Source organism: Hypanus sabinus, unplaced genomic scaffold, assembly GCF_030144855.1.
Source record: "Hypanus sabinus isolate sHypSab1 unplaced genomic scaffold, sHypSab1.hap1 scaffold_62, whole genome shotgun sequence".
Classification (NCBI taxonomy): domain Eukaryota; kingdom Metazoa; phylum Chordata; class Chondrichthyes; order Myliobatiformes; family Dasyatidae; genus Hypanus; species Hypanus sabinus.
In genome coordinates, this window is record NW_026781476.1 from 1,567,028 (window position 1) to 1,590,460 (window position 23,433).

General features: G+C 48.5%; 1 protein-coding gene across 1 annotated transcript; it reads right to left on the reverse strand.

The window, feature by feature from the left end:
* Window positions 1-9,429: 9,429 nt before the first annotated feature.
* On the reverse strand, window positions 9,430-23,204 carry LOC132389664 (NACHT, LRR and PYD domains-containing protein 3-like). The gene is made up of 6 exons (XM_059962201.1): window positions 20,963-23,204; window positions 15,686-15,772; window positions 10,905-11,075; window positions 10,579-10,749; window positions 10,256-10,423; window positions 9,430-10,091 (listed from the first exon to the last, which is right to left on the reverse strand). Exons 1-6 carry the CDS (start codon window positions 22,642-22,644, stop codon window positions 10,004-10,006), a joined length of 2,367 nt encoding a protein of 788 aa, XP_059818184.1. The 5' UTR covers window positions 22,645-23,204; the 3' UTR covers window positions 9,430-10,003.
* Between the last annotated feature and the right edge of the window lie 229 nt (window positions 23,205-23,433).

A 23,433-nucleotide genomic window follows, 5' to 3' on the forward strand; every position in this document is an offset into this window, starting at 1 on the left:
CTTTTTGTTTAAAGTGTCATTGCTCAGGCCTGTAAATATTCTGCTTAACCATGCACGAATCCGTGGCACGAAAGGAACAGCGAGTCGAACAGCAGGGAAGGGTCAGTGTTAGCGACGGCCGACACTGCGAGCGTCGTATCCATGGCAACAGACATTGTAAGTTGGTATCAGATAAAATGGACGAAGATGAACCTCCACCGGGAACAAATGAATGAGGGTCAAATCTACCGGGAAATGTGTAAGGAGGGTCAGTCCACCGGGAAAATGGATGGAGGGGGAACTTCCAACGGGAACAATAGATGGCTGGTCACCCACCGGGATTAGTGATGGAGAGCAATTGGACGGATGGTCAGCCCGGCGAGGTCAATGCATTGCGGGTCACTCAAACAAGGAACATTGGATAGAGGTTCAACACCCCACGGGTCAATGGCTGAGGCTTCACTACCACCGGGAACAATGAATGGAGGTTTAACACCACACGGGTCAATGACTGAGGCTTCACTACCACCGGGAACAATGAATGGAGGTTCAACACCACACGGATCAATGGCTGAGGCTTCACTACCACCGGGAACAATGAATGGAGGTTTAACACCACACGGGTCAATGACTGAGGCTTCACTACCACCGGGAACAATGAATGGAGGTTCAACACCACACGGATCAATGGCGGAGGCTTCACTACCACCGGGAACAATGAATGGAGGTTCAGCACCACACGGTCAATGACCGAGGCTTTGTAACCCTGCTTGATAGTATAATCTATCAGGAGTTTGAAGAGATTTGTCATGTCAACAAATACACTCTAAATCTTCTTTTCTGGTACAGTGGTGAGCATTATGGCAGGCTGTATCACTGTCTGGTACCGAGGAGCGACTGCATAGGACCATAAGAAGCTGCGGTAGGTTGTAAAGCTCGTCAGCTCCATCTTGGGCACGAGCCTACAAAGTATCTTGGACATCATTAGGGAACAGCGTCTCAGAAGGCAGCAACCTCCAGCAACCAGGGGATGGCCCATTCTCACTGTTACCATCAGGCAGGAGAAACAGAAGCCTGAAGCCACACACTCAGCGATTCAGCAACAGCTTCTCCCCTCTGCCATCCGATTCCTAAATGGACAGTGAAGTTTTGGACAACACCTCGCTTTTTTAATATACAGTATTTCTGCTTTTGCACACTTAAAAAAACTTATTCTATCCGGAATTGATATACTTATTTATTTACTATGTTTTTTCATGTATTATTATATTTTTCTCTCTGCTAGATTATATATTGCATTGAACTGCTGTTGCTACGTGAACAAATTTCACGTCACATGCTGGTGATAATAAACCCGATTGTGATTCTGATTCTATTGTTTCAATTGTGGACGCAGAGTCACTATATCTGGGGACTGAGGAGAAAGTGGATCCTACCCATTGTGACTGAGAGGACGGGGTCTCGGACAAAGGGCAGTGTTGGGGGAGCATCACTATTCCCGGAGATTGCAGGATGATGTCACACACCCGAAACATTGACCTGCGGAATGAGAATCCCGTCACCGATGGGAGATGGATATACAGCGTCACGTTCCCAGACGTGCGATCGATGGAGAGTGACAACGCTGACTGTATGGACACCGTAGCTGTACGGTCCGTCGATATTCAGCCAGCTACGTCACCTTAGGGAAGAGAGGGTAGAAGTCGGGAACAGCGGGGCTGACTGTGAGCAGGTTTGTGCTTCGTTAGGGGTTCGCTCTGTTAATGAACCGGAGTACTGAAAATAACCGATATTTCACCGCGCTTTGCACCTGCTCTCGGAATCTGGACTGAGTGGCGGCGTAAATGAATGTGCTCGTGCAGCAGCTGAAATTCCTCAGCAAATATCCGGCATAGGCGGAAATAATTTCCGAGTCATTCCCCTGTGTTCCTATCCCGGTGATGTGATGGTTGATAAATTCTGCAACATTCGTCAGTCACAGGAGGATGAAGCTGCAGGAGAGGGTGAAGAGCAAAACCACAGACCCTCTGCCTGCTCCCCATCTCCGGGTCACTGCTGTTTCCCCCCTTGCTCTGACCCCTCAGCCCCCTACGGACCCGACTGGCCACTAAAATGTGCCTGACTGTCAGAGCGTTGAGCAGCAGAATTAGGCCGAATGGGAGAAACGGAGTCAAAACGATCTCAAACCAGTCATACGCCACCCACGCCGGTTCAGTGAAGTAACTTGGCTTCGGTTAACAGAACCATGGTACATTGTTTTTTTTTTTTTTGTTTTTTTTTATAAACTTTTTTATTGCATTTTTAAATGATTACAAAGTATGAAAAAACAATGTATATCACCCTTACCCCCTCCCCTTAACACCTCCCCCTAACTGCCCTATAGAAAAAAGAAAGAAAGAAAGAAAGAAAGAAAGAAAGAAAGAAAGAAAGAAAGAAAGAAAGAAAGAAAGAAAGAAAGAAAGAAAGAAAGAAAGAAAGAAAGAAAGAAAGAAAGAAAGAAAGAAAGAAAGAAAGAAAGAAAGAAAGAAAGAAAGAAAGAAAGAAAGAAAGAAAGAAAGAAAGAAAGAAAGAAAGAAAGAAAGAAAGAAAGAAAGAAAGAAAGAAAGAAAGAAAGAAAGAAAGAAAGAAAGAAAGAAAGAAAGAAAGAAAGAAAGAAAGAAAGAATGAATGAATGAATGAATGAATGAATGCCTGGTTGTTGGAAGATCTCCACATGCTCCATGGAATAAATGATCTCTCTGTAAGTGAAGCAGAGTGGGCCGTTTTTCAGACAGAACGGAACGCTAGATGGCGCTAGAACCACGGCCGCCGTTCTCCCCGTGCAGTACTTTGTTTTCAGTTTCTGACAGCAAATGCCAACAAACCGATCGAAGGTGAAAGTGACGGTGAATTAGACGGAACAGTTCACGGCAATGCGGGACAGGACACGGAGAACAGTGCACACAGAGGTGACTTTCAGGAAACAAACGGGAAAATAACGATAATTGAGTTGATACAAAACGACCTCAGTGATAATGACCAGTAGATCCGCCGCTGCCATGGCCACCAGGTACCACGTGGTGAAGAAGGAGAGGCCGCACTTTCCCCGGGACAGGATGACAATCGCCACTAAATTCACTGTAGAAAGAGAACGGAATGACTTAAAATATATGATTCACAATACACCAACATAATCGTCCTCCACTATCCATCAAGCGTAAGGTTGAGTTACGGTTAATCTCAGATTCACTGCTGTTGGGTTCCAATGATTCACCAATCACGAGCGTTAAAGAATTTCATCTGATATCCGTCGTGAACAGTGTATTCATTCTTCTGATATTTTGCCTCCTCGGCCTCGACTGCACAATACAGGATACATATTCCCAGCGCCCAAACTATCAAATCATAGAATCATAGAAATCAGCGCATTACAGGCCCTTCGGCCCACAATGTTGTGCCGACCATGTAAATTCAGATGGAGATTATCTGCAACATTTGCAAATCATTCTTCTTGATCAGTGTGAATGAATGCATAGGTCATAGTTTGAAAGAAGCAGCTTCGTGACGGAGCGTCCAGTCCACGTGATCCAATCCCCGTCACAGTACAGCCACGTCAGAGGCCAAGATGGTGAACATTCCTCTATTGCGAGTCGGTATTTCTTAAGCAAGGAGCACAGGCTGCACGCGAAAGAACAATTTTTGTCTCATAATGTCGAGACGAAGCTGGAGTAGGAAAACATGACTCTGACAGAGGGATAGAAGTTACTTGCTGAAAATATCAACTGACCATCTCTGAATCTGACTGGTTGCCCTGCTTACACGTGAACAGTGAACAGTGTTCCAGGCGACCTGAGAATTGGGACACGAGAAGTTTCCTATATGTTATGCAAATCGCTATTTTGGTAGCACTTCGCTTTTAATTTTCCTGATACATTACTTTTATCCACGTTATTTATTTAATTACCATGAATATTCGCACACATCGAGATTCACTAAATGCCACTGGATCATCCCGGCATCCTCATAATCCTCCACATCGCCCAATTTTACATCGCCTGGAATGCCAGAAAGTATATTTATGTATTCTGTTCTCATAATTCCCCACATCGCCAGGAACGCCAGTAAAAATGAAATCCGCCCTCATAATTCTTCTGCCGGGAACGACAGAGAAAATACACGCCCGGTCACGACTTAATCGACATGACCGATACAGTCTATATCGTGATAGACGGGTTCCATTCTGTGCAGTACCACACATGTGATTGCCTACTACCCAAAAAAGGAATAATTTATTGCCAACATCTGTATTTTTCGTCTGACAACGATTGTTCAAACTATATTTTCCACGAGAGTATTTATCCAAGATAATACTTATAATTTCATACTTTATAGGGGATTAGAGAATCGTTCCTGTTATTGCTCATGGACCAGACAGCTCAGAGAGATGGAGCAGAAAAATAAAAAAACAGTTGGGGAGAGAGGGGTGGGGGAAGAGATGGAGAGAGGAGAGGGGACACAGAGGGAGAGATGTGACTGAGGGAGAGAGAGGCTGAGAGTGTGGAATCATCTTGTCACCTTTTCCTTCCCCTCCCCTTCTCAATCTGACCACTCCCTCTCCCCAACCCTGCAGAAAGTGGTGGTGATCCACGCCAACCAGCCCGCACCGCCAGACTCGCCTCCATCTTCTCCGGCAACCCGGCGCCCACTCCTGCATTTGACGGGCCCCAGTGACGACCCGTCCTCCTACCCCACGGGACAGCCTGAAGGATTTGGGGCGAGCGACCTGAGGCTCGGCCCGAAAGAAAAATCAAGGCGGAATTTTAGATTGGTAACGGTGCTAGTCACATTCCTCCCCGTGGGAAGCCCCTAGTTCCAGCTCCCCTGTTACGAGTAACCGTCTCCCATCCTCGGCTCCCGTCACTCCTGAAACACTCCGCGCTCTGCACCCTCGCTTTCCCCTCTATCATGGCCTATCTCACCCTGGATGGCGGACATGTTGTGATGGTTACCATTGCCAAACGCTCTCCCCGCATCACAGAATGGGGCACACCCTTTTCCTCAAGTTCCACTCACTTCCCTCCCTGTTTATTCAATCTCAACTCTTCACCCCTCCTCTCATTCCCCTTGGTGCCCGCTCTCCCAGCTCTCCATTTAACCTGCCGACAGCCATTTTGTGACAGTGTGAGACCCTCCTACTTCCCCCACCACGGTGTCACTCCCGCACACTCACCATCTTGTCACACTCCTTCCCATCCCATCACTCGCAAGCCCCACCCTCCATCCCCTCGCTCTCCTCCCCCCACCACCTCGATGCTCTGCATCGTATGCTGTTTGGCTGCCATTTTGTGATACTAATCTTCGCCTCTCCTCATCGCCCTCTTTCTTTCTCTGTTACCCAGTCAGTCACTCCTCTACTCTCCCCGTCACTCCTGACACCCTCCCCTCTCTGACCCCTTGCCCCTTGTCCCGCCATCCACCACATCCTGGGTGGTGAACATTTTCTGATGGGAAATTACGCTCCCACAAGCAATCCCTTCCCTCCGTCGTTGAGTGTTGTTCCCCTCTCCCTCCATTAAGACACTCAACTCTCCGTCCCTTCAGCCCTGACCGCGTCTCGACCCTCCTCCCCTTTTCCCCCGAACACGACCCCCTTTGTTGAAGCTCATCTTATTTGCGAAGGAAATGTCACCACCCATTCATCATCCACTATTGAAAAAGTCACTCGCTCACACTCCCCACCCTGTTCCTCCCCAGTCCCTCCCGTCCTATTACATCCTCTCCACTCCCATCCCATTACTTCCGCTCCCTGCCCGTACCATCACTCCCGCTCCCTCCGGCAAGCCGGCGCCCACTCCTGCCTTTGACTGGCCCCAGTGACGACACGTCCCCCTACTCCACGGGACAGTCTGAAGGATTCTGGCCGAGCGACCTGAGGCTCGGCCCGAAAGAAAAATCAAGGTGGGATTTTGGAGACGGAGGGGGGAGGAGGGTAACGGTGCTAGTCACATTCCTCCCATTGGGAACCCCCCAGTTCCAGCAGCCTTGTTTCGAGTCGCCCTCTCCCACCCTCCCCATCCCGTCACTCCTGAAACACTCCTCTCCCTGTCCCTTTGCTCTATCGTGGCCCATCTCAACATGCTGGCGGCCATTTTGTGATGGCTCCCATTGACATCCCCTCTCCCAGCATCATAGAAACGGGCACACCCTTTTCCTCAACTTCCACTCACTTCCCTCCCTGTTCATTCAATCTCAACTCCTCAACCCTCCTCTCCTTTCCCTCCCTCCTCGCTCTCCTAACTCTCCATTTAACCTTCTGCCGACAACCATTTTGTGACAGTGTCTGACCCTCCTTCCCACTCCCTCACACTCACCATCTTATCACCCTCCTTCCCATCCCATCACTCGCAAACTCCCCTCGCTCTCCTATCCCCACCACCTCGATGTTCTTCATCTTATGCTGGTTGGCTGCCATTTTGCGATGCCAATCTTCGCCTCTTCTCATCGCCCTCTTTTCTCTCTCTGCTACCCAGTTAGTCACTCCCCTACTCAGCCATCTTGTTCCTCCCCACCCTGGCCACTCAGACCACTCCCTCCCGTCCCGTTACATCCTCTCCCTTCCATCCCACTACTTCCCCTCCCTATACGCCCCATCACTTTCCTCCCTCCAGTCCCATCACTCCCCTCCCTCCCCGTCCCAGCACTCCCATTCCTTTCCTGTCGTTTCACTCCACCACACCCCATCCTTATCTTCTCCATGTCGGCGGCCAGTTTGTGACAGGAACTTTCGTCCCTCCTCTTTCCCTCCCCTATTGAGTCAGTGACTTCGCCACACTCACTGTCTCATCAGTCCACTCCTCGTCCCGTCACTCCTCTTCCTCCCAAACCCCTCATCCTCCTCCCCAAAATACACATGTATATATGTATGTGTGAATATCTGAGATATATACTTTAGTTTATTCAATAACAACATTATTAGAATTAAACATATACACAATGCCAGGACTATATAAAACACAAATTAAAATACGGTTATTACAATCAATAACACACACTCGATCCCGGGATTGTATCCATGGGCACCGCATGTTCCTTCGCCATAGATTCTGTGTTTGACAGTGGCCATTGTAAGTCAATGTCTCACTCCATCCCCGGCGGCCACATTAACCAAGGATTCGCCCATTTTAAATCAGCGCGTCCCTCCCTCTCTTGTGCTCACTTCTACCAAAGCCGTCACTCCCTCCCCAGCGGCCATTTCAAGTGAAGCGTCGGACATCCCACCTCTCCCGGAAGTTCCCGGAGTCTCCCGCATATTGACAGCGGATCACTGACGCCAGCAAATTGTATACAATATCCCGGAAATCGATTTTTTTTTTTTTGAGAACGAGCGAGCGAGAGAGAGAGAGCGACAGCGAGAGGGAGAGAGAAGGCGAGAGACAGCGAGAGAAAGAGAGAGAGAGCGAGGGGAGAGAGAGAGCGAGTGAGAGAGAGAGGGAGAAGGAGAGAGACAGCGAGAAAGAGGCGAGAGAGAGAAACTGAGAAACACAGAGAGAGCGGGAGGGAGAGAGAGGGGAGAGAGAGAGAGAGAGAGAGAGAGAGAGAGAGAGAGAGAGGGGGAGAGAGAGGGAGAGACAGAAAGAGAGAGAGAGAGAGAGAGAGAGAGAGAGAGAGAGAGAGAGAGAGAGAGAGAGGGAGAGAGAGGGAGAGAGAGGGAGAGACAGAAAGAGAGAGAGAGAGAGAGAGAGAGAGAGAGAGAGAGAGAGAGAGAGAGTGAGAGAGAGAGAGAGAGAGAGAGAGAGAGAGAGAGAGAGAGAGAGAGAGAGAGAGAGAGAGAGAGAGAGAGAGAGAGAGAGAGCGAGGGCGCGCGCGCGCCATGGCAGAGTGTTCCAAAAATTAAACTATAAACGTACTTCACCCCAGACTACACTGAAGTGTTCCTCTGCCTAATAGGGGTCAGGAATAATGACAGTGTTGCTCGCTGCACTGTCTACAACAGTGACTTTTCTATTGCCGTGGGAGATTAAATCACTGTTGAGGTGAGTTTAACGGGTGTCATTCGTTCATTAGCACAGCTAACGCTATTTAAACTAGCTGGCTGGCCGCTAAGGAGCTACTCTACTGCAGACATCCCACCCCGCCCGGGAGTTCCGGGAGTCTCCCGCAAATTGATGGTGCCTGCTTCCCTGAAATGAGATTTTGCAGGGTGGGATTAATTGAGTGATGGTATGGTGCAGACGGGTCATTCTCCCGGGGCGCCACGTGGGGGAGTCTCGATCATGCACTTCCGGCGGAAGTTCACCCGCCGGACAGCAGGCGGAAACACGTCACTGCGGGACCGCTCCGAGCGGACGCACACAGCGTGAGGCCCGAGCCGGTTCCGTTAAAACGTTGGGAATCTGCCCCGGCGCGCGGCCGTTAAAGGTCATTGTTAAAGGTGCGTTTTGCATTGCAAGCGTGTGCTGGGACGGTGTGGAGGGAGATTCACTCTGTGTCTGACCCCGGGAGTGTGTGATGGGACGGTGCGGAGGGAGATTCACTCTGTGTCTGACCCAGGGATTGTGTGATGGGACGGTGAGGAGGGAAATTCACTCTGTGTCTGAACGCGGGTGTGTGTGTTGGAACGGTGTGGAGGGAGATTCACTCTGTGTCTGAACCCGGGTGTGTGTGATGGAACGGTGTGGAGGGAGATTCACTCTGTGTCTGACCCTGGGAATGTGAGAAGGGAGAATGTGGAGGGAGATTCACTCTGTGTCTGAACCCGGGTGTGTGTGATGGAACGGTGTGGAGGGAGATTCACTCTGTCTGAACCCGGGTGTGTGTGATGGAACGATGTGGAGGGAGATTCACTCTGTGTCTGAACCCGGGTGTGTGTGATGGAATGGTGTGGAGGGAGCTTCACTCCGTGGGTAAAGCCGGTATTCCACGTCCGATCAGTTTCGTACTCGGGACCTCAGTGGTCTAACGTGTGATATTATCATCAATTTATCTGTCTGCGGGGATCAGTTAGCCAGGAAGGGGCTTTGTTGGAGGTGAGATCCTGGGCGCCCAGACTCTGCCAGTCCGACCTCCCTCAGCCTGGAGCTGAGACGCTACTGTGTCAGTGTGAGGAGCTCCGACCCACTGTTGCAGTGCATAGGGTGCGGGGGGCAACAGAAACCTCAAATAAAACTCGAGTCCGGCACCAGGACAGGAAGTTACAGCGTTTATTGATTTCATCATGACAAATGTAAATTAAACAATGTGTGAAGCTGCTGACGTGTGTGAATAAATAAGCTACTTCCTGCTCACTCACAGTCACACACAATTAACTGACCGCGACAACGGGTGACTGGTTGAATAATCAGTCCCGTTTCTCACCGTCACTCTGCATTGGGGAAGCAATGATTATAAATCACACTTCAGGGCCGTGTCCGGATCGCTGCAGATCCAGGGTCACTGCCGAGGGATTTGTCCATTTAACATCAGTATATCGGCCAGACAGCCGAATGCACCGTCCTCAGCAAAGGGAGCAAAAGGATTCTCTCCCGGGATAATCCCACCCCGGGACAGCTGTGTCCCAGACTGAGCCCTGGAACCCGGGCTCTTCCTGTCTGGGTAATTTTCCGGGGTCTCACGCGGGAGTCTCGAACACGCACATCCGGCGGAAGCTGCCCCGTCGGACAACAGGCAGAAATACGTCACGGCGGGACCGTTCTGAGCGACACACAGCGCGAGGCCTGAGCCGGTTCTGTTAAAGACGTTGGGAGTTGAACCAGGCGCGCGGCCATTAAAGGTAAGGGTGGGAGATAACGGGGAGGGCGGGGAATCGGCCAAAATGTCCTCATCCCGCGGGCGGGGATGTTCACACATTCAGATGTTCACAGGATCACTGTCAGTCCGGGTCTGACTTCCCGCAGAGATCCCAGTTCCTTCTCTCCGGTCTCACTGAACGGATTCCCCACATTCAGATGTTCACACGGTCCACACTGTCAGTCCGGGTCTGGGTTCCTGCAGAGATCTCAGTTCCTCCATCCCGGTCGCACTGAACCGATTCCCCACATTCAGATGTTCACAGATCCACTGTCAGTCCGGGTCTGACTCCCTGCAGAGGTTTCAGTTCCTCCTCCCCGGTCTCACTGAACGGATTCCAGAACAGACTGAAACAGATGAGAGAATAATGATGAAATAAACAGATTACACAACAGTGTCAGAAACAGGGGTCCGGGGTTAATTTTTCAACAACACTCACAGACAAATATCACCAGAAAACCCGCGGATCCGCTGATATTTTATCACATTGAACATTAACACAAACACTCACCGGATCCGCTCCAGATTCGGGAGGGTCAGTATGAGGTGGCGGAGACCGGGGACAGATCGGTCTGTCAGAGAGTTTGATTCCAGGTTCAGCCCCGTCAGTGATGGGTTTGTACTGAGAGCGGAGACGAGATCCTCGGCACCAGAATCTGTGAGACCGACCTGGTTCAGCCTGGAGATGAGCGAGAGTGAGGGTGAAGGACACAGAGAGACAGGAGACGGTACAAATCCCCAGTGTTTAACAGTAACACAATTACTGATCACATTAATGTTCAGTGTCAGACACCCAGTGACTGGAAACACAATCTCCCACAGTCTGGTACTTACCCCAGTTTCTGTATTTTATACTCCGTGTTCCTCAGAGCCGCAGACACCATTTTCACTCCTGAATCCCCCAGTTTATTTTCACTCAGGTCCAACTCCGTCAGTGATGGGATAGTACAGAGAGCGTAGACGAGATCCTCGGCACCAGAATCTGTGAGACCGACATTCCTCAGCCTGGAGATGTGAGAGAGTGAGGGTGAAGGACACAGAGAGACAGGAAACGGTACAAATCCCCAATGTTTATCAGTAACACAATTACTGGTCACATTAATGTTCAGTGTCAGACACCCAGTGACTGGAAACACAATCTCCCACAGTCTGGTACTTACTCCAGTTTCTGTATCTGACACTCTGACTTCCTCAGAGCCGCAGACACCAGATTCACTCCTGAATCTCCCAGATTGTTATTGTTCAGGTTCAGCTCCGTCAGTGATGGGTTTGCACTGAGAGCGGAGGCGAGATCCTCGGCACCAGAATCTGTGAGACGGACATTGTTCAGCCTGGGGATGAGAGAGAGAGAGGGTGAAGGACACAGAGCGGCAGGGGACGGGACAAATCACCAGTGTTTATCAGTAACACAATTTACTGATTTTTTTTCTTCAGCACGACTGCGCAAGTCGGCCAGTGAGAACAGCGAGAAGAGTTTAAAAAGAAGACAGATTTACAGAGCGAGCGTCAGAGGAGCGGGAGACAGAGTAGGAAGGCTTTGGCTCAACGGGGCTTCGGCGATAAAGGGTCGAGGCGAGGTAGGTTATCTGTTTACAATACAGACAGAGAGTATGTGTGTGAGGCTGGTTTACTGTGCTCGCTGTCAGATGTGGGAGATCCTGGAGACTCCCAGCCTCCTGGACGGCAACATCTGCGCCCGGTGTGTCGAGCTGCAGCTTCTTAGGGACCGAGTTAGGGAACTGGAGGTGCAGCTCGATGACCTTCGTCTGGTCAGGGAGAGTGAGGAGGTGATAGAGAGGAGTTACAGGCAGGTGGGCACACCGGGGCAACGGAAGACTGAAGAAGTGGGTCACAGTCAGGAGAGGGAAGGGCAAGAAACAGGTACTAGTTTCCTGTGGCTGTACCCCTTGACAATAAGTAATCCTGTTCGAATACTGCCGGAGAGGGCTGGCCTACGGGGTTGGGGAGCAACAGTGTCAGTGCCTCTGGCACAGGGTCTGTCCCTGTGATTCCGAAGGGCAGGGAAAGGAAGAGGAAGACAGTCGTGGTGGGGGACTATAGCCAGGGGGTCAGGAAGGTGATTCTGTGGACGCAGGAAAGAGACGGATGATAGTTTGCCTCCCAGGTGCCAGGGTCCAGGATTTCCTGATCACGTCCAAGATATAATGCAGTGGGAGGGAGAACAGCCAGAGGTCATGGTACATATTGGTAACAATGACATAGGTAGGAAAAAGGAAGATGTCCTGAAAGTAGACGACAGGGAGTTCGGAAGGAAGTTGAGTAGCGGGACCTGAAAGGTAGTAATCTCGGGATTACTGTTTGTCCCACGTGACAGTGAGAATAAGATTAGGATGAGGTGGAGGATAAACGCGTGACTGTGGGATTGGAGCAGGAGGCAGGGATTCAGATTTCTGGATCATTGGGACCTCTTTTGGAGCAGGGGTGACCTGTACAAAAATGACGGATTGCACTTGAATCCCAGGGGGACCAATATCCTGACAGCAAGGTTTGCTAAGGCTAATGGGGAGAGTTTAAACTAGAATTGCTGGGGGGAGGGAACCAAATTGACGTGACGGAGGAGAGGGAGGTTGGCTCACAAATAGAGAGAATTTGGAGACAGTGTGAAAGGGAGGATACGCAGGTGATAGAGTAGGGAGGCACTCAGTCTGATGGTTTGAGATGTGTCTATTTTAATGCAAGGAGTATGATGAATAAAACGGATGAGCTTAGAGCGTGGATCAGCTCTCGGAGCTATGATGTTGTGGTCATTACAGAGTCTTGGATGGTGCAGGGGCAGGAATGGTTACTTCAAGTGCCAGGCTTTAATTGTTTCAGAAAGGACAGGGAGGGAGGCTAAAGAGGTGGGGGCGTGGCACTGTTGATCAGAGATAGTGTCATGGCTGCAGAAAAGGATGAAGTTATGGAAGGTTTGTCTACTACATCCCTGTGGGTGGAAGTTAGGTACAGGAAGGGGTCAATAACTCTACTGGGTGTTTTGTATGGACCACCCAACAGTAACAGGGACATCGAGGATCAGATAGGGAGACAGATTCTGGAAAGGAATTTTAATAACAGGGTTGTTGAGGTGTGAGATTTTAATTTCCCAAATATTGATTGGCATCTCCCTAGAGTGAAGGGTTTCGATGGGGTGGAGTTTATTTGGTCTGTTCAGGAAGGTTTATTGACGCAATATGTAGATAAACCTACAGGAGGGGAGGCTGTACTTGATCTGGTATTGGGAAATGAACCTGGTCAGGTGTCAGGTCTCTCAGTGGGAGAGCATTTTGGAGATAGTGATCACAATTCTGTCTCTTTTACCATTGCATTAGAGAGGGATAGGATCAGGTAAGTTAGGGAAACCTTTAATTGGAGTAAGGGGAACTATGGGGCTATCAGGTTGGAACTTGTAAGCATAAATTGGAAAAAAATGTTGTCAGGGAAATGTACCGAAGAAATGTAGAAAATGTCCAAGGGATATTTGCATGGGGTTCTGAGAAGGTACACTCCAATGAGACATGGAAAGGACGGTAGGGGACAAGATCCGTGGTGCACAAAGGTTGTTGTAAATCTGTCAAGAAGAAAAGAAGAGCTTACTAAAGGTTCAAAAAACTAGGTAAAGATATGAATCTGGAAGATTATAAGGCGAGCAGGAAGGAGCTTAAGAATGAAATCAGGAGAGCCAGAAGGGGCCATGAGAAGGCCTTGGCGGACAGGATTAAGGAAAACCCCAAAGCATTCTGCAAGTACGTGAAGAGCAAAAGGATAAGATGTGAGAGGATAGGACGAATCAAGTGTGACAATGGAAAAGAGCATATTGAACCGGAGGAAATAGCAGAGGTATTTAATGAACCATTTGCTTCAGTATTCATGACGGAAAAGGATCTTGGCGATTGTAGGGATGAATTGCAGTGGACTGAAAAGCTTGAGAATGTAGACAATAAGAAATATGTCGTGGAGCTTTTGCAAAGCATCAAGTAGGATAAGTCACCCCGACTTGGAGGTGTACACCAGGCTACTGTTGAAAGCTGAGCCTCTGGCGATGATCTTTGCATCATCAATGAGGGCATGAGAGGTTCCGAAGGGTTGGAGGGTTGCGAATTTTGTTCACTTATTCAAGAAAGGGGGTAGGGATAGCCCAGGAAATTATAGGCTAGTGAGTTTTACTTCAGTGGTGGTAAGTTAATGGAGAAGATCCTGAGAGGTAGGATTTATGAACATCTGGAGAGGTAAAATATGAATAGGAATAGTCAGCATGGCTTTGTCAAAGGCAGGTTGTGCCTTGCGAGTCTGAATGATTTTGTTGAGGATTTGACTAAACACATTGATGAAGGAAGGAAGAAGATGCAGTGTGTATTGATTTCAGCAAGGCATTTGATAAGGTACATACAAGACTTATTCAGAAAGTAAGGAGGCATGGGATCCAAGGGGACATTGCTTTGTGGATCCTGAACTGGCTTTCCCACAGAAGACAAAGAGCGGTTGTAAACAGGTCATTTACTGCATGGAGGCCGGTGACCAGTGGAGAGCCTCAGGGATCTGTTCTGGGACCCCAAGTCTTTGTGATTTTTATAAATGACCTGGATGAGGAAGTGGAGGGATGGGTTAGTAAATTTGATGATGACACAAAGGTTGGGGGTGTAGAGGGCTGTCAGAGGATACAATGGGACTTTGATAGGATGCAAAACTGGTCTGCGAAGTGGCAGATGGAGTTCAACCCAAATAAGTGTGAAGTGGTTCACTTTGGTAGGTCAAATATGATGGCAGAATATAGTATTAATGGTAAGTCTTGGCAGTGTGGAGGATCAGAGGGATCTTGGGGTCCGAGTACGTAGGACACTCAAAGCTGCTATGCAGGTTGACTCTATAGTTAAGAGGGCGTACGGTGCATTGGCCTTCATCAGTCGTGGGATTGAGTTTAAGAGTCGAGAGGTAATGTTTAAGAGTTGAGAGGTTATGAGGGGGATAGATCGAGTTGACGTGGATAGGCTTTTTCCATTGAGAATAGGGGAGATTCAAATAAGAGGACATGATTTGAGAGTTAGGAGGCAAAAATTTAAGGGTAACACGAGGGGGAATTTCTTTACTCAGAGAGTGGGAGCTGTATGGAATGAGCTTCCAGTAGAAGTGGTAGAGGCAGGTTCGGTATTGTCATATAAAGTAAATTTGCATAGATATATAGACAGGAAAGGAATGGAGGGTTATAGGCTGAGTGCAGGTCGGTGGGACTAGGTGAGCGTAAGTGTTCGGCATGGACGACAAGGGCCAACATGGCCTGTTTCCTTGCTGTTATGGTTATATAGTTATATGTTGCAACTATATAGGATCCTGGTCAGACCCCACTTGGAGTACTGTGCTCAGTTCTGATCAACTCACTATAGGAAGGACATGGAAGCGATAGAAAGTTTGCAGAAGAGTTTTACAAGGATTTTGCCTGGATTGGGGAGCATGCCTTATGAGAACAGGTTGAGTGAACTCGGCCTTTTCTCTTGGCGTGACAGACGATGAGAGGTGATTTGATAGAGGTGTACAAGATAATGAGAGGCATTGATCATGTGGATAGTCAGAGGCTTTTCCCCAGGGATGAAATGGCTAGCACGAGAGGGCATAGTTTTAAGGTGCTTGGAAGTAGGTACAGAGGAGATGTCAGGGGTAAGTTTTTTTACACAGAGAGTGGTGAGTGCGTGGAATGGGCTGATGGCGGCGGTGGTGGAGGCTGAAACGATAGGATCTTTTAACTCCAGGATGGCTACATGGAGCTTAGAAGTATGGACGGCTATGGGAAATTCCAAGATAGAAACATGTTCAGCACAGCTTTGTGGACTGAAGGGCCTGCATTGTGCTGTATGTTTTCTATGTTTTCTTTGTTTCTACTGATCACGTTAATATTCAGTGTCAGACATCCAGTGACTGTAAACACAATCTCCCACAGTCTGGTACTTACCCCAGTTTCTGTATTTTACACTCCGGGTTCCTCAGAGCTGCAGACACCATTTTCACTCCTGAATCTCCCAGTTCATTCCGCCCAAGTCTAAACGCAAACAGACAGATTGATGAACAAAGTGATTCAAACCGTGAGTCTGAGGGGATTTCTCTCACTCGGATATTTCAGGAAACATTAAAATCTTCAGTAAATCACCGATCGGAGTTCACATCACAGTCAATGTCCCTCACTGCCCAGCTCCAGGGTATTCGCCGAATGTCAGTAATATCGTCTGTCGGTATGACCCTGTGAACTCCACATATTCTGTCCCATTCCCCGATGGAGAGAAAAATGTTCGAAAAGCAGAAATGTCAATGGGAAATTTTGAAATAGACCCACTCCAGCTAAAGGGATGGGGAAGAGAGATCCCATAGGAGGAAGGGGGATGGGGAAGAGTTCCCACAGGAGGAAGGGAGATGGTGAAGAGAGATCCGACAGTAGGAAGGGGAATGGGGAAGAGAGATGCCACAAGAGAAAGGGGGACGGGGAAGAGAGAGCCCATAGGAGGAAGGGGGATGCACGAGAGAGATCGCACCGGAGGAAGGGGGATGGGGAAGACAGATCCCCCAGGAGGAAGGGGGATGGGGAGGAGAGATCCCACAGGAGAAGGGGGATGGGGAGGAGAGATCCCACTGTAGGAAATGGGATAGGAAAAAGAGATCCCACAGGAAGAAAGGGGTGGGGAGTTTAAATCCCACAGGAGGAAGGGGGATGGGGAAGAGAGATCCAACAGATTGAAGTGGGATGGGAACGGAGGCCCCAGAGGGTGAAAGGGGATGAGGAAGAGAGATCCCACAGGAGCATGGGGGTTGGAGAAGAGAGATTCCACTGTAGGAATGGGGATGGGGAAGAGCGATTCATCAGGAGAAAGGGAGCTGCTGATGAGAGATCCCACAGGAGGAAGGTGTATGGGGAACAGGGAGCCCATAGGAGGAAGGGGTATGGAGAAGAGAGATCCCACGGCAGGAAGTGGGATGGGGATGGACGATCCCACAGCAGGAAGGAATGGGGAAGGGAGATCCCACAGAAGGAAGGGGGATGGGGATGAGAGATCCCACAGGAGGAAGGTGTTTGCTGAGGAGAGATCCAACAGTTGGAAGGAAGGGGGAGTGGGAACAGAGAGCCCAGAGCTTGAAAGGGGGTTGAGAAAGCGAGATCTCACAGGTGCATTGCTACCTGTGCCACGTGCTAGTGAGGCTAGAAATAGGAAGATAATGTAGCTAAATACGTGGCTGAGGGGATGGTGCATGAGGGATGGGTTCATGTTTCTGGACAATTGGGCTTTCTTCGAGTGGAGCTGGGACCCGTTCGAATTGGACAGTTTGAACCTGAACTGGAGGGGACTAATATCGTTGCCAGTAAGTTAGCAAGTTCTGCTCCGGGAGTTTTAAACTAGATTGCCTGGGGAGGGGAACCAGAGTGTGAGAGCAGATAGTGAGCTGGAGGATGATAAGTGTCATACGAGGACTGCTTGTATAGACAGAAATCAAAGTTTTGTACGTGATAGAAATGTTCTCAGGTGCATCTATTTCAATGCAAGGAGTATTGTCGGTAAGGCAGATGAGTTTAGGGCGTGGATTGGCACATGATGATTTTGATATTATTGCTATTAGTAAGACCTGGTTTGCAGGAGGTGCAGGACTGGCAGTTTCATGTTCCGGGTTTCCATTGTTTCAGACGTGATAGGGGGAGGGATGAAAGGGGGAGGAGTGGCATTACCAGTCAGGGAGAATATCACAGCTGCGCGTAGACGGGACAGCCCGGAGGGTTCGTCGAGAAGAGGCCATATGGGTGGAGCTGAGGAACGGGAAAGGTGTGACCACACTAATAGGGTTGTATTATAGACCGCCCAATAGTCAGAGAGAATTGGAGGAGCAAATCTGTAGAGGTAGCAGACCAATGTAAGAAACAGAAAGTTGTAATCGTAGTGGTTTTTAACTTTCCACATATTGACGGGGAATCCCACTCTGAGAAAGGTTTAGAAGGCGTGGAGTTTGTCAAATGTGTTCAGGAATGTTTTCTAAATCAATATATTGAGGTACCAACGAGAGAGCGTGCAGTACCTGATCTCCTGTTAGGGAACCAGACAGGTCAGGTGACAGAAGTATGTGTAGGTGAACACTTTGGGTCCAGTGACCATAATGTCATTAGTTTCAAGATAATTATGGATAAGGATAGGATTGGTCCACCAGTTAAGGTTCTGAATTGGAGAAGGGCCAATTTTGTGGAAATGAGAGAGGATCTGGGAAGAGTAGATTGGGATAAGTTGTTTTCTGGCAACGATGTGTTCAGTAAGTGGAACGCCTTCAAGGGTGAAATTTTGAGAGTGCAGAGTTTGCATGTTCCTGCCAGGATTAAAGGCAAAGTTAACAGGCAGAGGGAACCTTGGTTTTCAAGGGATATTGGCGATCTGCTTAAGTAGGTGTTTAGCAGCTATAGGAAACAAGGAACAAATGAGGTACTTGAAGAGTATAGAAAATGTAAGCAAATACTAAGGAAGGAAATCAGGAAGGCAAAAAGAAGACATGAGGTTGCTTTGGCAGATAAACCCGAAGGTAAACCCGAAGGTAAACCCGAAGGGTTTCTACAAGTATATTGAGAGTAAAAGGATAGTAAAGGACAAAATTGGTCCCCTAGAAGATCAGAGTGGTCGTCTGTGTGTGGAGCCTCACGAGCTGGGAAAGATCCTAAACAGTTTTTTTGCGTCAGTGTTTACTCAGGAAACTGGCATAGCGGATATGGAATTAAGGCAAACACACAGTAGTGACATGGAACATATAGAGATTAAAGAGGAGGAGCGGCTTGCTGCCTTACAGCGAATAAAGGTAGATAAATCTCCGAGCCTTACATGATATTTTCTCCGATCTTGAGAGAGACTAGTGTAGAAATTGCAGGGGCCCTGGCAGAAATATTTAAAATGTCATCATCCACGCGTGCGGTGCCGGAGGATTGGAGGGTAGCTCATGTTGTTCCGTTGTTTGAAAAAGGCTCCAAAAGTACACCAGGTAATTACAGGCCATTGAGCCTGACATCAGTAGTAGGTAAATTATCAGAAGTTGTTCTGAGAGATTTGGATATACAAGGATCTGGACAGCCAAGGGCTGATTAGAGATAGTCAGCATGGCTTTGTATGTGGTAGATCGTGTTTAATGAATCCTGTAGTAGTTTTCGAGGAGGTTACCAAGAATGCATATGAAGGAAAGGTTGTGGATGTTGTCTACTAGGACTTTTGTAAGGCCGTTGACAAGGTCCCACATAAGAGGTTAGTTCTAAATTTCCAGACACTAGTATACATGGAGAGATTGTAAACTGGATTTGAATTGGCTGTGTGGGAGAAGACAGAGAGTGGTAGTGGATGATTGCTTCTCAGACTGGAGTCCTGTGACTAGTGGTGCGTCTCCGGGATCCGTGCTGGGACCATTCTTGTTTGTTGTCTATATCAATGATCTAGATGATAATGTGATAAATTGGATCAGCAGGTTTGTGGATGACACTATGATAGAGGCGTTGTGGACAGCGAGGAAGGCTTTCAAAGCTTGCAGAGGGATCTGGACCAACTGGAAGAATGGGCCAGAAAATGGCAGATGGAATTTAATGCAGACAAGTGTGAGGTGTTCCATTTTGGAGGACAAATCAAGGTACGACGTACACGATAAAGGGTAGGGCACTGAAGAGTGGGGAGGAACAAAGGGATCTGGGAGTTCAGATGCATAATACCCCGAAAGTGGCGTCACAGGTAGACAGGGTTGTAAAGAAGGCTTTTGGCATCCTGGCATTCTTAAATCAAAGTACTGAATATAGGAGTTGGAATATTATGGTGATGTTTTATAAGACATTGGTGAGGCCAAATTTGGAGTATTGTGTGCAGTTCTGCTCACTGAACTATAGGAAAGATAACAGTAGGTTTGAAAAAGTGCAGAGAAGGTTTACTAGGATGTTGCTGGGTCTTCAGGAGTTGAGTTACAAGGAAGGATTGAACAGGTTAGGACTTTATTCCTTGGAGCATAGAAGAATGAGGGGAGATTTGATAGAGGTTTACAATATTATGAGGGTACAGACAGGGTAAATGCGAATAGGCTCTTTCCACATAGATTAGGAGAGATAAATATGAGAAGACATGGCTTCAGCGTGAAAGGGGAAAGGTTTAGGGGGAGCATTAGGAGGAACTTCTTCACTCAGAGGGTGGTGAGAGTGTGGAACGAGCTGCCATCTGATGTGGAAAATATGGACTCACTGTTAAGCTTTAAGAATAAATTGGATAGATACATGGATGGGAGAGGACTGGAGGGTTATGGACTAGGTGCAGGTCAATGGGACTAGCGGAATAAGGTTTTGGTACAGACTAGAAGGACAGAATGGCTTGTTTTCTGTGCTGTGGTGTTCTATGATTTTATGATTCTATGGGCAGGAGAGTTCCCACAGGAAAAAGGGGGATGGGGATGGGGAAGAGGGATCCCAAAGGAGGAAGGGGATGGGAAGAGAAATCGCACAGGAGGAAGGGCGATGGGGAAGAGAGATCTCACAGGAAAGGGGGGGGGGTTGTGTGGAAAAGACGTCCCACAGGAGGATGAGGAAAGAGTAATAGAGAACCCACAGGAGGAATGGGGATAGGGGCGAGATTCCAAAGAATGGAAGGGGGTTTGTGATGAGAGGTCCCACAGAAGGATTCCAAGGGTAAACGATAATCCTACAAGACGAGAGGACGCAGAATTTTTTTGTACATGTGCGTTGGGTCTGAACAGAGACCCAGAGGAGATGCGCCCTCGCTCTTTGTGTATCTGGAAGTGAGCAAAGTCACACACGGGGAATGGCAGTGGGAGGACAATCTCACAATGGTATTTCTTTCCTTCTCACTGGGGCAGTCTGCTGACGGTCTCTTGTCTCTCACCGGGAAGGGGGTGTGAATCTCTGACCCACCTGCTGCAGTCAGTGTCGGTCTGGGTGTCAGTAACAGTGAGAAGGAACATTGTCCATGGACGTGTCGCAGGCAGAGAGATACACAGCCATTCCTGTGATTTACTACCATTAAACCAATGGCCGTTGATCTCTGATCTGATGAAGTCTCCAACATCCCTTCACAAGCAACCACAGAACCCTCCCATTCTCGGGGAATTACTGACCGATCCCCGTGGGCACTTGTCACAATTCTTCACAATCTGATTTACTACAAATTTACCCAAATCCCTTTACATTGAAACAACTCAGTTTCACAGTTCAGAGAGAGAGATAAATCGTTACCTCAACTCCTGGCACTTGTGCAGCCCGGGTCCCAGCCGCTGTATTCCTTCACACTGAATGTGGCAATTCCCCAGGTCGAGGATTTTTATTGTATCACAGAGTCCGATGACATGAGACAGGACCGCGCAGTCAATCGGGGTCAGTGTCATTCCACGGAATGAAAGTGTTTCCACAGATCCCAGTGCGGCCTGAGCCAGCCCACGATTCTGAGACTCAAAAACGTAGTGCAATGTGTTCAGGCGGCTCCTTTTACCAGCTTCACTCTCTGTGTTTCCACTCTGGCGTTTAACCTCCTCCTTCACCCAGTCAATCACCCGGCAGGTTGTTTGATGAGGAAATGGACCCAGAAACTCCTCCAGGCCCCGAACTGTCATTGGGGAGGAGAGACCAGCAACAAAACGGAGAAATACCTCAAATCGCCCATCTGTCGTGCTGTGGACTTCTGTAAGGAATTTCAGGATATCCTCGGGATGTGGATTCAGGAATTGTGCGACTGCAGCTACAAACTCTTGGATGGTGAGGTGTGGGAATGTGTACACCACGCACCGGGCAGAATCCTCTCTCTCCAAAAGCTCCATCAGGAACCCGGATAGGAACTGGGAAGGCTGCAGATCGTACTTGATCAAATCTCCATCTGTAAACACAATCTTCCTCTCGGACACTCCTTTGAAGGCCATCTGACCAACCCTGAGTAACACATCACGGGGGTTCTCAATCTCACGGCCGTGGTTTTTCAGGATGTTGTAAATATAGTAGGAGTACAGTTGGGAGATAGTCTTGGGAACTCGCTGCGGGTCCCTGACTCTTTGTGTGAAGAAGGGGCCCAGTGCCAGAGCGAGGATCCAGCAGTAGGATGGGTTGTAGCTCATGGTGTACAGGATCTCGTTCTCCTTCACGTGTTTGAAAACAGCTTCTGCCACCGTCTGATCTTCAAAATATCTGATGAAATATTCCTTCCGTTCCTCGCCAACAAATCCCAGGATTTCAGCCCAGATACTGATGTCTGCCTTTTCCAATAAATGTAACGCAGTGGGACGGGTGGTCACCAGCACTGAACACCCTGGGAGCAGCTTGCCCTGGATTAAACTGTACACAATGTCAGACACGTTGCACTTGAATTCAGGATCTGTGTACTGTGATTCTGTGTCTCTCCGACCATCAACAAAGTTGATTTTGTCCTTGAATTCATCCAATCCGTCAAATATGAACAGCAGTCCCTCTGTGTGTTTCCAGACCTCTCTCAGGATATTCCCAAAGTAGGGATATTGATGCAGAATCAGTTCTTTCAGGTTTATTCTGCAGTTAATGGCATTTAAATCCCGGAATTTGAAACTGAAGACAAACTGGAACTTTTGGTATATTTTCCCCGTGGCCCAGTCATAAACAATCTTTTGTACCATTGTTGATTTCCCGATCCCTGGGACTCCGGCCACTGCTGCGGACATCCCGGATTTGTTTCTAAAGATAGATCTTTTCAATTTTTGAACAAAGCTCTTCTTGAATAACTGATCAGTCCGGATTTTTTCCAGCTTACCACGGAGATCTTTTTCTCTCCACTGCTCGTGGTCTCTGCCTCTTGCCAGCAGCTCATGTTCCACCAGTGTCCGATCTCGAACAGTAGAAATGACCGTGAGCTCAGCGTATCGATCAACCAGCTGGAAAACCTTCACCTTCTCACTCATCAGGATCGTGTTCACTCTCAGTTTTTCAGTTTGTGTCCGCAGAGTCTCCTTGTGTTTCCTTCGAACATCTTAGGACGGACAGAAATAGGTTGTCAATTCCTGATCTGATGAACATGGAGCTCACAACATATTTTCTTTAATAATAAAAATACTCGTTAAAGACACTGTTTGGGTGTAATCGGGTGATCAGAGATTAGTGTGTCTGAAAATGAACGACGGCCCAGAAACATTTCTGATCTGATTCAGATTCGCTGTTAAAGGCTCCACTCTCCCCTCTGTTGGTAGTTTGCAGATCCCCCGGTGTTCCAGCGAGCACCAAGTGCACACGTGATTCTGGAGAGGAGAGTGTTGTGTGGAGCGGGTGGTTTCACTGCTTTCACTGCTCAGCTTCTGCTGAACTGTGCAACCCTGCAGAGGTGACGGTGGGGGTGGGGGGATTTACTTGTTCTACTGACTTAGAACATCTTTGCTCTACTCACTTATACTTTTCTCTCAATGGACCCCGTTCTCTTGACACTCCTAAGCTGTCAGTACTGAGCCAAAGAAAAGGAACAAAATTTCTGTTTCCTTTTCCAGGCTGAGCCAGTCACGATGTGACACACCCCGCACTGGTCTACAGTCTCTTATTCTCTAAGGAGCCGGTACATGAACTCAGGCAATTCCCCGATGATGTGCGGAAGAGCAGGAATCTGAAGAGGATGGCAGTGGTAATAGGGAACTCTAAAGTCAGGAGGGCAGGTAGGCGATTCTGTGGACACCGATGGTACTTTGCCTCTCAGGTGCCATTTT

Excerpts from the sequence above, each read along its gene's own strand:
- LOC132389664 (XM_059962201.1), bottom strand. The coding sequence starts at position 22,644 with ATGAGTGAGAAGGTGAAGGTTTTCCAGCTGGTTGATCGATACGCTGAG. Across the intron at positions 15,773-20,962 it reads CACAAGTGCCAGGAGTTGAG|ACTTGGGCGGAATGAACTGG; the intron begins GTAACGATTTAT and ends GTTTGCGTTTAG. Across the intron at positions 10,092-10,255 it reads CCGAATCTGGAGCGGATCCG|TCTGTTCTGGAATCCGTTCA; the intron begins GTGAGTGTTTGT and ends CATCTGTTTCAG.